At 41.4% G+C, this 14,763-nt stretch overlaps 1 protein-coding gene across 5 annotated transcripts in view; it reads left to right on the plus strand.

Moving 5' to 3' along the window:
• The window catches only part of LOC144501616 (neuronal-specific septin-3-like), a 305,860-nt gene that overhangs the window by 78,574 nt on the left and 212,523 nt on the right, over positions 1–14,763 (plus strand). For 2 of the 5 annotated variants that reach the window (XM_078225497.1, XM_078225498.1), the window contains one exon: positions 11,901–12,013. The exons of 2 other annotated variants lie outside the window; for them this stretch is intronic. In XM_078225497.1, the coding sequence (XP_078081623.1) occupies positions 11,974–12,013 (40 nt within the window). In that variant the 5' untranslated portion in view covers positions 11,901–11,973. Of the gene's footprint in view, positions 1–11,828; positions 12,014–14,763 lie in introns of those variants that run through there. One more of the 5 variants, XM_078225496.1, reaches the window with a different exon arrangement.

Raw genomic sequence — 14,763 nt, forward strand, 5'->3', positions numbered from 1 at the left:
CTTGCCAATAAGATTGGCAAATAGATTTCACTAATGCACTTGCATCTGAATGTGCAAGGCCATGTGCAGGCATTCATCCAGGCAGAATATCATGTTGTGAACCTCTGTGACCAAACTTGTAAGGATGCTGAGTGACATTGTTGGAGAAACAGCCCCATAATTGTGGATTCGCGGACCTTATAATTCTGTTTAACCTAACCATTGCTTGTGTCAGAAGTGCTGATCCATGCTGATGCTTGGGTAACCTCAGCTTGCCTTTCATTTTTAGAACTCTGCATGGGACTTGTTCACCAGTTCATGCAACAGGAACATTCAGTGATAGCCATTTAGGCAATTTATTATTGTATGAACTCTACGTGCAGAAGCACAAAAGAACAGAAAAACTTGAAATTCAAAATCCCATAAAGTGCCTGACTTCACTGACAATTCTTTAAAAAAGACGTTGGGGTAGAAATCTCTGGGTGGAAGAGAAAGGGACATTTTAAGGGTTTAAATTTTTAACTGTTTCCATTTGAGTTTACTTTATAAAATCTATAAATTCACAGCCACTCACTCCAGCTTTCATTTTACCAAGACAATTGGCCCAGTGCAGGGGCAGCACTGACTCCATTCAAATATAATTGCTGAAGTGGACGCATGCGTGAGAATCCAAATCACATGACTGCGTTACAGCGTTGATTGAACCTGTCTTGTAGTGGCTGGTGGCCATGTGCCAGCAAGTTGATACAGTATGTGCACTGCACAGCCAAGGGCCATAGCCTGGTTTGTTCACATCTGAAACTAATACCACAACATTTGCCAGTACTTGATACAAGAAACAGGAATGCAGGGCTGAAAGTTTAAGGTAAAATCCACCAACTGAATAAGAAAGACATGAGCACAATAGCTATTGCCCTTTTTGTTTACTGATTTAAACTGTTTACATTTTGGTGTAGACCTCAAACGTTTAGCAGCCCAGTGTCTTTACAAGGCTGAACTCCATAGTCAATTGAATAAGTGAAGGTACAATGTTCTAGCCAAGCCTGTTCCTTAGATTTCTGTCATCGTGTGTTGTATATGCCTGAGTAGCATGCCATTGTGATACAAAGGTTTTTGGCAGAGCACTGGAGAACAGTGCTGCCCATTATGTAATGCATAAACTCACACGGTAAAAGTGCAGTCTAGAAGGAGGCAGCATCCATGTATGGCAGTACCTGGGATATTTAAGGCAATGTTGCCATATTCCATATGACCATAGGCTGCTCTCCCCTTTGAGGTGGAGAGCTGACTGGTGGTGATTTAACCTGAGGATCACCACGACTCGGGCAAGGGGCAAGTTTGAGAAGGCCTGCAAAATTTACCTCTGCCAGTACGAGAATTGAACCCGTGCTGTTGGCGTTGCTCTAAATCACTAACCAGGTGACCAGTAAACTGAGCCAACTGGCCCCCAGGTACCTGTATATAATCAGGGGTTAACCATAAATGGTTCATGTTTAAACTAACAAGTCCCGCAACCTCTTAGTGAGAGACCCAAACAAATATTTACATCATGTTAGCAGCTAAATGAATGGACCCAGGATCTCGAGGTTGGGAAAGGACCATGGAATCCCAAAGTATGAGAAACTAAAGAAACCGAAACTTGACCTGAGAGAAGTGCACCTAAACTGAAGACACAATCTGAGATTAGCTGGATAGTAAGTTCCATTGCAGATGGGGAGGGTGAAGGATTCCATCAGAGCGCGTGGAGGTCCATTGCCAGACCTGATCAAAAGTGGCGGTCAAGGAACTAGGCTGTGTAGATGGTGAGACAGACCTGAGTGAAAGCAGAGTCCAAGAGATGTGGCCTAATGCCAAGAAAGGTGAGTAAAATACAAAAGGAATGCTGTACTTGCTTTTTCAAACAGGTGGAAGTCTCCAGATCTGCACATGCAGAACAGGAATATGGGAGAGCTATATCCAGCACTATAACTCGAGGTGGCCAAGCTGGATTGAGGTTTTTGAAATATGATTTTTAAAGAAATGGCGGGCAGAAAAAACAAGAACTGTCCTGTGATTTTTTTTTTACAGTTCGGAGAAGCAAATTGCTGCAGTTTTAAAAGGCTTTTCTTTGCTGTGCAGGGATTTTGTTAAGAAAAAGGGCCTGTGATCAAAACAGGAGCTTGACAATGCAGTGCAGGAAATTCAGATGAAAAAAAACAGCAGCTGTGGAGCTATCTTGAGAGAATGAAATGGTTCATGCAGATATTGTTAAAATAACAATAATTCAAAGCAGCAGTCACAAAGAAAATTAAACACAGCCTTGAAGAGAAAATGAAAATCACCCGATCCATTTTGGCCAAGGAAAGGACTCGTCCATACACAAAATTGGGAGTCTTAGAGAAGAAAAGTTCTAGATTACAGGAGTACACTAGGATTAATAAGAAATACAAGTTGGTGAGGTTCTATATTTGTTTGGTGTGTATATATGTGGATGAAGTAACCATAAAAACAGGTGTAAATGAATCCTCTGCCACATTTGGTGAGATATTAAAAGGCTTTGACAAAACTTTTAAACTCCAAGTTGCGGAAAGAGCAAACCTCAAAAGCAGATCTCATAAATCTCCATTGAAGCACTGAAGGAGCAGCAGAGAGTGAGGAAGACAGTACTCAAGCAAACCATAAGATGGATGTAGAACATGTCAGTGCAATGAAGCGTATGAGCTGACTAGTTTAGTGCAGAAGAAAGAAAAGGTTGAAAAGTAGCCAGTGGCGAGCTTTTTGAGAATGCTGACAGAGTATCCAAACCGCAGCAACAGGTGGCTGGGAATGAAGGAAATGTATGTGAGGTCACCCAAAAGGAACACATCCAGCAAAAAAAAATGAAGCTATCTGTAATGACTTTAATCAGGCCATTGAAATTGGCCTATTGGAATATGAACTTCCTGATTTTAAAGGGCCAATTGACAGGCTAATCAGAGAAACTTTACTTTGCATATCACCGGGAGTGTCAGTTCCTCTGCCACTCCCGAAGGTCGACTGCTGACTGACAGCACTCCGTATACTGTTGTTGGAATTGTAAATAAAAGGATTCTGGTGAAGGGACTTCTGCCCCCATGAACTTATTACACTATCCCACTTGAAAATCATAGCAAATTTGAAACCAGATTTCAAGCCAGAGTATCCATATTTTGAAAATGCACAATAAACAGAAGTCTTCAAGTTGTTTGAACAGATAGCACAAGGAGGTCCAGGAGGAAATACCAATCCTCAATTCCACAGTTGGCAAATTGGAGCAGGAGTTAGGAAAACTTAACTCGGTGTATAGCCAGGCACAACAGCAGGCAGAAAAGACACTCAGAATCTGCAACCCTGAAAGGCACTTTGAAGAATCAATATGTAACCATGGGAAAATTAGATTAAAAAATGTTGAATTCTACTTTAGTAAAAGCAGCATTAGAGCTATCAGTGGCAACAAAGCAACACACTGAAGTGCAGATGAGTTGGCAGGAGGTCAATAAGAAAATAAGCAGTTGAAGGAACAGCTGATTACCTTTTCAAGATCAAATGCAAAAAAAGAATATATAACCCTCCAACATGATGAGTGTTTTGAACAGCTGAGGAGACAGAGTTTCAAAAAAACTCAAAGTGAAGCAATTGACCTTTGCAAAGAAAAGTAAAAACCTGCTGAAGAACCTTTACACACTACTAAGATTCCTTGCGTCAAAGTTTGTTCTTCTGGAAAATTACAAAAAGAAGCAAGTTGAATTTACCATCCCTCTGAACAAACTGAAGAAGCAGTTGGCAAAAAAAAGTGTGTTCCGCATTTTAGGAGAAGGCCAAAAAGCACGAGACTGAAAATCCAAAGAATGGAAAAGGCAAGGCAGTGCAACCTTCCAAGCTGCAAGCCACTAATGAAGCCGTGAGTAGCACAATTACAGAATTGAAGCATGTTAAGACTTCAGCGGAGACAGCTGGCCAACAGTGATACCAAACTGAAAGTTTCCTTTGCTAGAAAGATCCCTTGTGTCAAAGTTTGTTCTTCTGAACAAAGCTCTGCTGAAGGTGGGCAAAGTAAAAGCAGCGATAAGATCAGAAAATGCAAAGCTGGTGCAGACGCTCAAGGAATTCAAAGAATCACTGGGTTCCTTGAACAAACCAAGAACCATTCAATTTCTGAAAAATGACATGGTTGAAATGAAAATTTAGAACCTTGGCTGTCATGAAAAAGTTGAGCAGTTGCAAGAGAAAGTAGAAGTTCTCACAAAGGGGTGAAGAAGATTCTCAGAAACAACTAGCAGAAGTAAAATTAAAGAATTTGAAGAGTAGCGCACACGAATTAGGCTCCACTAAGGAAAAACTGGTCTGTGTGGAGAACTGACATTTGCCTACGAAAGATGAGCTTGCTGAAATGTTGGAACTTCGTTGTGAAAAGTGTAATGAAATTCTTGAATTTTGATCTAATCTGAAAAGTGTAAAAATGAGGTGCAGTATGCAAGAGAAAAATCCAGATGACAAAAACAGTAAATGAAATGTTTAAGAAATCTAAAGAGCAGTCAATGACCATGGAGGGAAGATTCCAAAAGCAACTGACTGCCAAAGTCACAAGTGTGTATGAGAATTTTGCAGATACTCCAAAACAAAGACGACTAAACTCACCAGGGTTATTGCCAAACTGAATTAAAAGGTTCAATGAGCTTTATAAAACCATTGGAAAATAAAGCAAACATACATCTGGCTAGTGGAAATAAAGGTTCCAATTTCAAAAAGTCAACATCCGAAGGGCCTGTTTCCGTTCTGTATATCTCTGACTCTGGGCGGGATTTTCTGGCCGTGCTTGCCCCAAAACTGGAAACTCCGAGGTCAATGGACCTTTGCGTGGTCCTGTCCCGCCCGCTACGATTCCCGTGGTGGGTGGAATGGGAAAATTCCACCCTCTTACATCTGTTTAATGTCTGCCAGGTGCGGCAGGAACAGTTTTCATTGTTCACGACATTGCATCTGCTAATTGCAGTTTTGCAATACAGCTTTTCCCCTCAATTTGAAGAGCTTGCAATTGAGCAACAGATCAATCATGTTTAGTTAAATCCTTCTTGTTTGCTAACCTGGTTCAAAAATCTTAACTGGTTTTGAACAGCTGACTCTAGCTTTTGTTTCCCTGCAGTATCTGTTTCTTGCTGTTTACTGCCTGATTGTGTTTATTGCTGAGGTCTTTGCGCAACCAATTGTCCTCTTTATCATGAAATCTATCTTTAGCTGTACACCAGGTGTGAGCCTTGGGTTTTTGTTCAAATCCAAATCTAACAGAGTCTTTACTGCCGAACGTTTGAATCAAATTCATTTTGTGAAATGTGACATTTCTCTCTGAACACACGTTGCGTGTCTCAATACACATGCTGAAAAAGAATGGCATAGTTCTTAGGGGTGAGCAAAAACAGGAGGTCAGGCACACTGTCACGGAAGTCAATAGAATTCCAGCCCTATATTTGCACTTTATGTCATATCGAATAAAATGATGGAGTGGTGACCGCACCAGAGGCTGCCGTTCGGCTTGTCATCTACAGGGGCAGCTCCGGTTATCCCACCTCCCTATCTTTAAATTCTTGGCATCCTATTGCAGCTACTGATCACCTGCTGGCAACACAAATATTTCTTGTTATCTTTATCTTCCCAGCACTGATCTTGTGTCCGCTTGTTCTGTTTTAGTTGGATCCGAGCAATACTGATAACGCTTCTCTTTGTACTCCATTCTTACAAGTTACAAAGCCAATGCTCAGAATAGACCGGGCAAATCCATTCCTTGCTTGCTCCAAAAACCTAAATTCAAATTCCAGTTGAATCCAATTCATGGTCCCTGCAAGAGAGACAATCAAGATCCAAATTGACAAGGTAAGGCATGGCACCCCCCCCTCCTGGGCTTGATCTGATGCTTGATCTTAGCTAAAAGGCCAAGACATGATTTTTAAAAAATACTTTTCCAATTCAATCAAATCAAATCCAATTCAGAGTCTCAACAAGTTGAGACATTTCAGATCCAGGCTGACAAGACAGGGCGAGCGACCAAACCACCCTGTCCTGGGCCTGATCTACATGAGCCAAGCTGATTGGAGAAGGGGGAGGTTCCTCCTCCAAGACTTGAGCTCATTTGCATCTTAGCCAAAAGGCCGAGATGCCGCTTTAAAAAATTGCTTCATATGAAACATATGAAGCCTCAGTGCAACCTAATGACCTCAACCAAGTGCGGCCGACCATGAGCTGCCGACCATACTACACTTGATCTTAGCCAAAAGTTCCTATGAAGCTAAAAGGCCAAGACATGATACTGTTAACATTATTAAATTATGATTTGTGCCCTTCCCCCAATATCATGAAGATTTACCTTTTATTAATGAGGACAGTAGCTGTTTAAGGTAACAGTTACTGTGAGTTTAGATTCTCTTTTGTATTGTTTATTTTTGTAGTAAATATTTAAATTTGTGCGTTTCAAGAGGGAATACCCGAACTGCTTTTGATGGATTCAGCATGGGATTAGAGTTGTGGATCTGAATTTACCACAATATTGTGTATACAGTGCAAATTTAAACATGTCACTTATACTTTAGCTGAGTAAAAGAGGGTACAGTCTTTCAGCAACTTCCTCTCGATTGCAAAGATAGCACTGACTAAATGGATCTTTGAATTTTTAAACTTAGTTTGGAATTGTCTGACCTCGCCCGCGGCTGGGATTCTTTGGACCCACTGCAGTAAATGAAGATTTGGCTGTGCGCCAAATTCTCCATTCTCACTGGCAGAGGTAGCGGGATGTGAGAGACGAGAGAATTCCGACCCTAGTTATGTTTAAAGCCATGTGTCAAAATTCAGTGATTTTGAGAGGCACAGATAATGAAGGATTAAAAACGTCAGTGACACAATTCAGAGGCAAACTTTACTGGCAATGAAAGCAGAAGTGTGTATGTTTGCCTGAGGACTGAGCATGGCACAGTGGTTAGCACTGTTACCTCACCAATGCCAGGGAACCAGGTTCGATTCCCGGCATGGGCCACTGTCTGTCTGTGTGGAGTTTGCACGTTCTCCCCGTGTCTGCATGGTTTCCTCCGGGTGCTCCAGTTTCCCCCCACAGTATGAAAGATGTGCTGGTTAGATGCATTAGCCATGTTAAATTCTCCCTCAGTGTACCCGAACAGGCACCGGAGTGTGGCGACTAGGGGATTTTCATAGTAATTTCATTGCAATGTTAATCTAAGCCTACTTGTGACACTAATAATTTAACTTTAAACATCACTCATTTCCTGAAAGCAATCTATTTGGATTTTTGTGCAAAGGATATCCTTCGTTCATGACTCAAACCTTCGACTTTTAGCTTTCCCACCTCTGTTTAAGTATAAGGTTAAACTCCATTACTCTCACTTCTGTTGAGTGAAGACCGGAATGCTTGGTTTGATGTTGTGGGATGCTCAGCGGCATGGGCAGTTCTCCCTTCATTGTATGGTTCTCAACATCCAGGGGGTTACCATTGACCTAAAACTGAACTGGACCAGCCATATAAATACAGTGGTGACCGAGAAGGTCAGAGGCTAGGAATTCTGTGGTGAGTAAATCACCTCCTGACTCCCCAAAGCCTGTCCACCATTTACAAGGCACAAGTCAGGAGTATGATGGAATACTCTCCACTTGCCTTGATAAGTACAATCCAAGAAGCTCAACACCATCCAGGATAAAGCAGCCCACTTGATTTGGCACCCCACCCACCAACATTCACTCCCTCCAATACTGACGCACAATGGCAACAGTGTGTACCATGTACAGAATGCACAGCAGGAACTCCTCTAGGCTCCTGAGCCAGGATCCTCCAAGCCCATGACCTTTAGCATGTTGGAGGACAAGGGCAGCAGGTACATTGGAACACCACCACCTGGAAGTTCCCTCCAAGTCACTCACTGTCCTGACTTAGAAATATATTGCTGTCCCTTCATCTTGAGTCAAATCCTGGAATTCCGTCCCGAACAGCATCGTAAGTGTACCTACACCACGTGAACTGCATGGTTCAAGAAGGTAGCTCCATCTTCTTGAGACGATTAGGGAATGGGCAATAAATGTTGGCCTGGTCTGCAAGGCCCGCATTCTATGAATGAATATGCATCTATACTATTCACTTCAACCACTTCTTGTGACAGCGATATCCATCTTCTTATCATCCTTTGGGTAACAAGGTTTCTCCTGAATTCCCTATTGGACTTCTTGGTGACCATCTTCCTATGGCCTCTAGTTATACTCTTTCCCCACTCTTACACTTAGCCGTCTTCTTCTTCAAACATAGTTGTAAAATCCTTGAGCGTTGTCCTTGACATCTCTCACGTGTTGCTCAGAATTTTCCCAAAAAGTGGCAAAGTGTCAGGTTCAGACTGAAAACCAGTGTGTTCCTCCCAGAGAAACAGGCAGGTTTTCCGTCCAGATCCTCCCACACATTGCCATTCTAAAGCAGTGGTGTGTGTTTTGTGCCATCATTGAGAGGAGTGGAGCCTAAAGACACCTGCAAGCCTAGCTCCACAAACCTATGTTAAAGACCTCTCTCCCCCATCGTCGCCAGCATCAGGTTAGGTTGATTGGCCATGCTAAAATTGCCCTTAGTGTCCTGGGATGTGTAGGTTAGAGGGATTAGTGGGTAAATATGTAGGGATATAGGGGTAGGGCCTGGGTGGGATTGTGGTCAGTGCAGACTCGATGGGCTGAATGGCCTCTTTCTGTGCTGTAGGGTTTCTAAGATTTCTAAGGTCTTTGGCACATCAACTCCCACCTCCCCACCGAACTCCCCCTAATTTCTGGTCTTCGGGGCAACTGCGCCCACAACCCCCCTCCCCTTCATGTGAAGTGAACCCCTGCTATGGGGGTAACCTAGAGCCCCCACCCCCTCTAGGCCTTTCACCCTGCCAGGTTGGCACTGCCAGGAGGCACTTCCACAATCACCCAGGGGCTTCAATGACCTCCAAGCCCCCAGCATAGGCATCGTGTTCGGTCTCCATTTTGGAGACCAGTTTTGTTTCCCACCAGCATTACATCACACCAGCGGGAAGGAATATGTGACGTTCCCTTGAAGATGTGGCGTTAAGCCAGTTTTTAATATTTAAATATGTTTAAATGAATGTTAATCAGGTTCACGCCTTTGCCTGTGTCAAAAACTGGGAAAACCACCCCCATTTTTTCTCATCCTCTTTGTGAGGCTCTTGCCACTTGCTCTGTTTGGTGATTGTCCCTTTAAGGGCAACACAACAGAGTAAGGGTCACCTAGCCTGGAATGACTCAATGGTGAGAGAAGCTCCTCGACAGACATTTTGATAGCTAGGTACAGCCATGAGGGTGTTGTACAATTCTTATTAATAAATATATTTTTGTGTTATAGAGTCATAGATGTTCACAGCATGGAAACAGGCCCTTCGGCCCGACTTGTCCATGCCACCTTTTTTTTCTACCACTAAGCTGGTCCCAATTGCTTGCGTTTGATCCACATCTCTCTATACCCATCTTACCCATGTAGCTGTCTAAATGCTTTTTTAAGAGACAATTGTACCCACCTCTACTACTGCCACTGGCAGCTTGTTCCAGGCACTCACTGCCCTCTGTGTGGGAAAAAAAATGCCTCTCTGGACCCTTTTGTATCACTCCCCTCTCACCTTAAACCTATGCCCTCTAGTCTCAGATTCCCCTACCTTTGGGAAAAGATGTTGAGTATCTACTTTTTCTATGCCCCTCATTATTTTATAGACCTCTATAAGATCACCCCTAAGCCTCCTACACTCCAGAGAAAAAAGTCCCAATCTATCCAGCCTCTCCTTCAAGAAGGAAGTCTGTGAAAGTGCCTCTTTACACTTTGTATCCTTTGCTATTCAATTTATCTGTCCTAGCTTGCAGGACAGGTGACCTAGTGGGCCAGCAACAAACTCCAGCATTGGAACTTTATAAACAAATTACTCTTCAGCATTTTCATTGTTTAATTTTTTTTAAGTATTTACACCCTCATGACACTCTTGCATATTAGTATCTGTGAAACAAAGTGCAGTACAATCTCTATTCTTCCTATCAACTGGGGGTGGTTGACCGGATGAATAGATGTTACTGAAAAATAATGTGTGACTGTGACCTTAGCCTGCTGACAATAGGTTGTAGAACGCCCCTATTTCCTGTCACAAAGCAACGAGTTGGACTGACAAACTTGGCAATCGTGGCAAAATTTGGAAGACGCAGATTCTTATTATGAAGAAGCTCTGAAAATGTTTTGTTTTTAAAAATTGATTACTTTATAACGTGCAGATGTTTTGAAAATTAGAGTTAGAATTGTGGAGTTGTTAGTAGCATGATAAATAATTTCACCTTTTTATCCTGCATTTGATTGTCATCACTCCCTCTTGTGCAGAAGCCTTGTAACTTTTTATCAGCGTGCTCTCTTTTCCAAACACTGCATGAAACATTTGTCACGGGCAGGTAACTTGGTAATTTACCATTCTATCACCTGATGTGTAAGATAAGGTAATCAGCTGTAGTCTGAGGCAGCTCAGAGAGAGAGAGGTGGTTACATAGCTTGATTAGAATCACTCCACATCAATCATGAGGCAAAATTAAGAGGTAGCCCTCTATGACCTACCACAGCGACTATAGGGATTGAACCTGTGCTGCTGATGTCATTCTACACCACACTCGCGCCCAGTGGTTCCCATCCTTTTTAATGTCATGGCACACATCTCTATATATTAAAAAAAATGTTTGTAGCACACCACCTATTTTCCTGTCGTCGTCTTATTCTGAGAACTTCGTTTTTAACTTCTCCCTGTCCTCTCATCTGTTTTATTTTTAGCCTCCCTCTGTGCCTCTCGCTTCTCTCTGGGTTTTTTGCCCCCTTTTTTGAGTTTTCACTTTTTGTGCAGGCCCATGGGACCTATGTCTTCAGCTCCAAGTCCCCTTGGTCATGCGCGTCGGCCTGACTAACATACAAAATCTAAACCGCACATGTGTGGCTCTTTCCCAGCTGTCGTGTGTGCGGGAGGCCCAAGATTTGTGGGGTCTAGGAGATGCCAACCACAGAGTTGAAGACAAAGGATAGTTTTAGTTTAGCTGCATGAATTTTGAATCATTTTAGAATCCTTTTTCGTGGCACACTTTGCGCCCTGTAACCACACCGCTCCACCCCCCTTCCCCACCCCCGCCAACACGTGCCACGGCACGTTGGTTGGGAATCAGTGCTCTCGCCACATGAACTAACTGACCTCTATACCACCTGACATGTATAGAGCCCATTTCTCTCTCTCTATTCTGATGGCCTCAAACTGCTGCTCTGTCAGTCAGAAGACTTGAGGCATCGAGATAAAATGCAACTACTGAGAGACCGTACATTTTATTGAACATAAAGTAAGACTTTTGTGACTGTTACAGGCTCTAGCATAGCCTCACTTCCTGATGTATTTGTTAATCATTCTGAGTAGCCCTCTTGTGGTTTAAAACGTCATCAGAATTCCTTCCAGTAAGTTGGAGCCCAAGCATCGTACTCCCACTTGTTTTTTTTAAATTCTTAATATAATGGTCATTCTGCTCCAAGACAATTTCATGGATATATTTAACCAAAACCTTACCCCCCAAGGTAAACGTTGCGTTATTATTACAATCCATATTGTGGATTCTGTTTTATTTCATACTGTGATAATATGATTTTAAACTCCAGTAATTGGAGTTGAACACTTTGAATCTTTTATTTTTAAAAATGATTATCCGTAGCATTACTGTGCAGATGTATATTTAGGATGTACAGTTGCCTCCTTCTGGTAGGTTATTTTAAGCTTATGAATGTAGTCACGTGCTCAGTTTTTAAGCCACAAGCTGACAATGCTGCTTTCAGTGTGTGGTACAAACATATGATCAGCACATGGTAATGTGGTAATATGGTGTATTCATGATTGCAGAGATTGTATCAGACAGAACACTTACAGAAAACTCTTGATAAGATAAACAATATTGCTGTGGATACTACTGTAAATGCTGTTTGTTGTACTAATGGACAGAGTCAGAATTTCAGGTAAGTTACAGAAGTCTTTACTTTAGAGTCGTTTTATGTGCTTACTGCTAACTGTGGCAATTGCTCCATTTGAAGTTTGTATATTGCTGGCCATGATTCCTTTTCCTGAGCAGACAGTGTCTGTCTTTCATTTATGTTTCCTACTGGAATTATTGAGACTTTTTTTTGGAGTTTTCAAAAATTTGATGCCGTATGCTGAAATAATGAAGTATTTTTCTTCATTTCATGACTTGTTTCCAGTATCGGCAAATCTTTTGTAGCTTTTGTCAACAGCAACAAGTTTAATCTCCGAAATGGATCTCAATCTGAACTGTAGCGATATGTACTGAGCTACAGAGAGGAATGTGTTCCTCATAATTCTGCCACAGACCCAGTGCTGCAGTTTGTAAACTTCAAGAAGTTTACTTTTTTTAAAAAAATTGACATGAAGTGTGTCTTTTTCCTGTATTGTCTGACTGGTGATAGGTTTACAAAAAGTTAGATATATAGTTTGCACTTGCCATAGAAGGGTGTCCCAAATAAGGAAGAGACTGAGAGAATGCTGACAGTCGTCAGTGGCAGCAGTAACAGTAGTTTGCCTTCCTAACCATTCATCGTAAGCTTTTCCATAAAATAAATCCTATTTGTTTGCATTGATGTTTTTTTCCTTGAGTGAACATTCTCTTATTGAAATTCTCTTACTGCAATATGAACACTTTTATGACTTTAATAATGGGAAATATGCCACCGCAGTTGGGAAAGATGTTAATTTAAAACTTTATTTCTTGTTTAACAGTGGGCGGTCACAAATATTTGTCACATTAGTAAAACCTAACTAAAGTTTAAAAGTTGCTTTACAAATGCAATTACTTGGCTGTGTAATAAAATTGCTGCTTAAATGTGGTTGGAAATTGTTTGATCATGTGAAATATTTGACCAAGAAACTTGATAGCCTTTTGGCGTGAATCACAGCATTTCTTTTTAACATTTTATGTTGAAATGAGTCAATGCCAGTGATATTCTGTTTATAAGGTCAAGGCATAACCGTGCAGTTCCAATAACAGCCATAACCACAAGAGGAAATGTTGACTAGTTTCTGTATTGATTAATAGGCAGAGGATGCCTTGTAGCAAATGCCATGCTTCCAGCTGCGATCTGGTCCCCTGAATATTCCTGAACTGCCACATCCTGTGTATTGAGTTTTCTTTCTCCCCCTCCCCCAGCTAAGCCAACCAGTTCCCACAACTATCATCCTGAATGTCCAATTTGTTACTATTTTCAGGTCATATGATGTACTTTAGATAAAGAAAGTGGTCTTGTGATGGGAAGAAACAGTTCTCCAGGAAATGAATACGCTAATGAGATTCACAATATAATTACAATGTTCTCCGACTGCTAACCTCATTCAATAAGGAAGAATGATTACTTTCAATAGTCGATCACTCCAATGGATATATCGTAATATGTAGCATCATACCTGTACGTGGCATAGCAAATAATCCAAATGTACCTGAACAGCTGCTGGAGTTTGGTGATTAGGGGATTTTCACAGTAACTTCATTGCAGTGTTAATGTAAGCCGACTTTTTTTTTAAAAAAGTAAAATTTATTTATTATAAGTAAGACTTACATTAACATTGCAATGAAGTTACTGTGAAATTCCCCTAGTCGCCACACTTCGGCACCTGTTTGAGTCAATGCACCTAACCAGCACGTCTTTCAGACTGTGGGAGGAAACCGGAGCACCCGGAGGAAACCCACACAGACACGGAGAGAACATGCAAACTCTACACAGGCAGTGACCCAAACCGGGAATCGAACCCAGGTTGCTGGCGCTATGAGGCAGCAGTGCTAACCACTGTGCCACCGTGCCGCCCCAATGTAACTAATAAATAAACTTTAAACTTTAAAAAAATAAAATGTGTACCCTCATATGCTTCAGAATCCAGTTAGAAGATGGTGTTGTTTCCAGCAATTGATAGCTTGGAAGGATTCAAGTAATTCAAAATACTCCAGCTTCTTCTGTTAATGATATTACCTGACCCTTTAAATGAAATCATTGCTTGCTGCTCTCTCTGGGGTATCCATTATTCTCTTGTATGTATTTAGTTAAGGTCACAAGTAATCTCCTCAATATAAGGAAAGCTATTTTCAATTTTAAAACATCTTATGCATTATACATTTAATTGAATTAGGAAATATTGACATTTCAGAAAGAGAGCAAGCACTGGTGCAAATGATAATACTAGGAAACGTAATGGTTAATTGATACTTGACTTCGATTGCTAAGAATTAACATCAGAATTGTTGGCTTCAAGGGCTACTTGCCAAGTGAACATGATTGAAGCAGTGCAGAGGCTTAACTCCATCTGTGCTCTTTCAATTGTCAATAATTTTTATGTATGGATTTTTATTCTGTGCTGACGGTATAAAGATAGACCTGGAGAGACCTAGTCATCTATATACTGTTAATCTAATAAAGGCATCCAATGTCACCACAGCAACAATAACATGCTGCTAAACAAGTAAATATTGAATGATGTGTTGGTTCTGTTCTCTGTTGATAGATGGTGATTTGCTGCCTTATCATAATCCTACTTTAGTATTTATTCTAAGGAGCTTTCAGGATATTAAAAGTGTTACATGGTCTAAGCAGCTATAAATGAATGTAGCTCCAACTAAGCGTTTGCCCTGCTAAAGCTTAAAAGTTTATTAGTCACAAGTAAGGCTTGCACTGCAATGAAGTTACTGTGGAATTCCCCTAGTCGTCAC

This window comes from Mustelus asterias, chromosome 12, assembly GCF_964213995.1.
Source record: "Mustelus asterias chromosome 12, sMusAst1.hap1.1, whole genome shotgun sequence".
NCBI classification, from domain to species: Eukaryota; Metazoa; Chordata; class Chondrichthyes; order Carcharhiniformes; family Triakidae; genus Mustelus; species Mustelus asterias.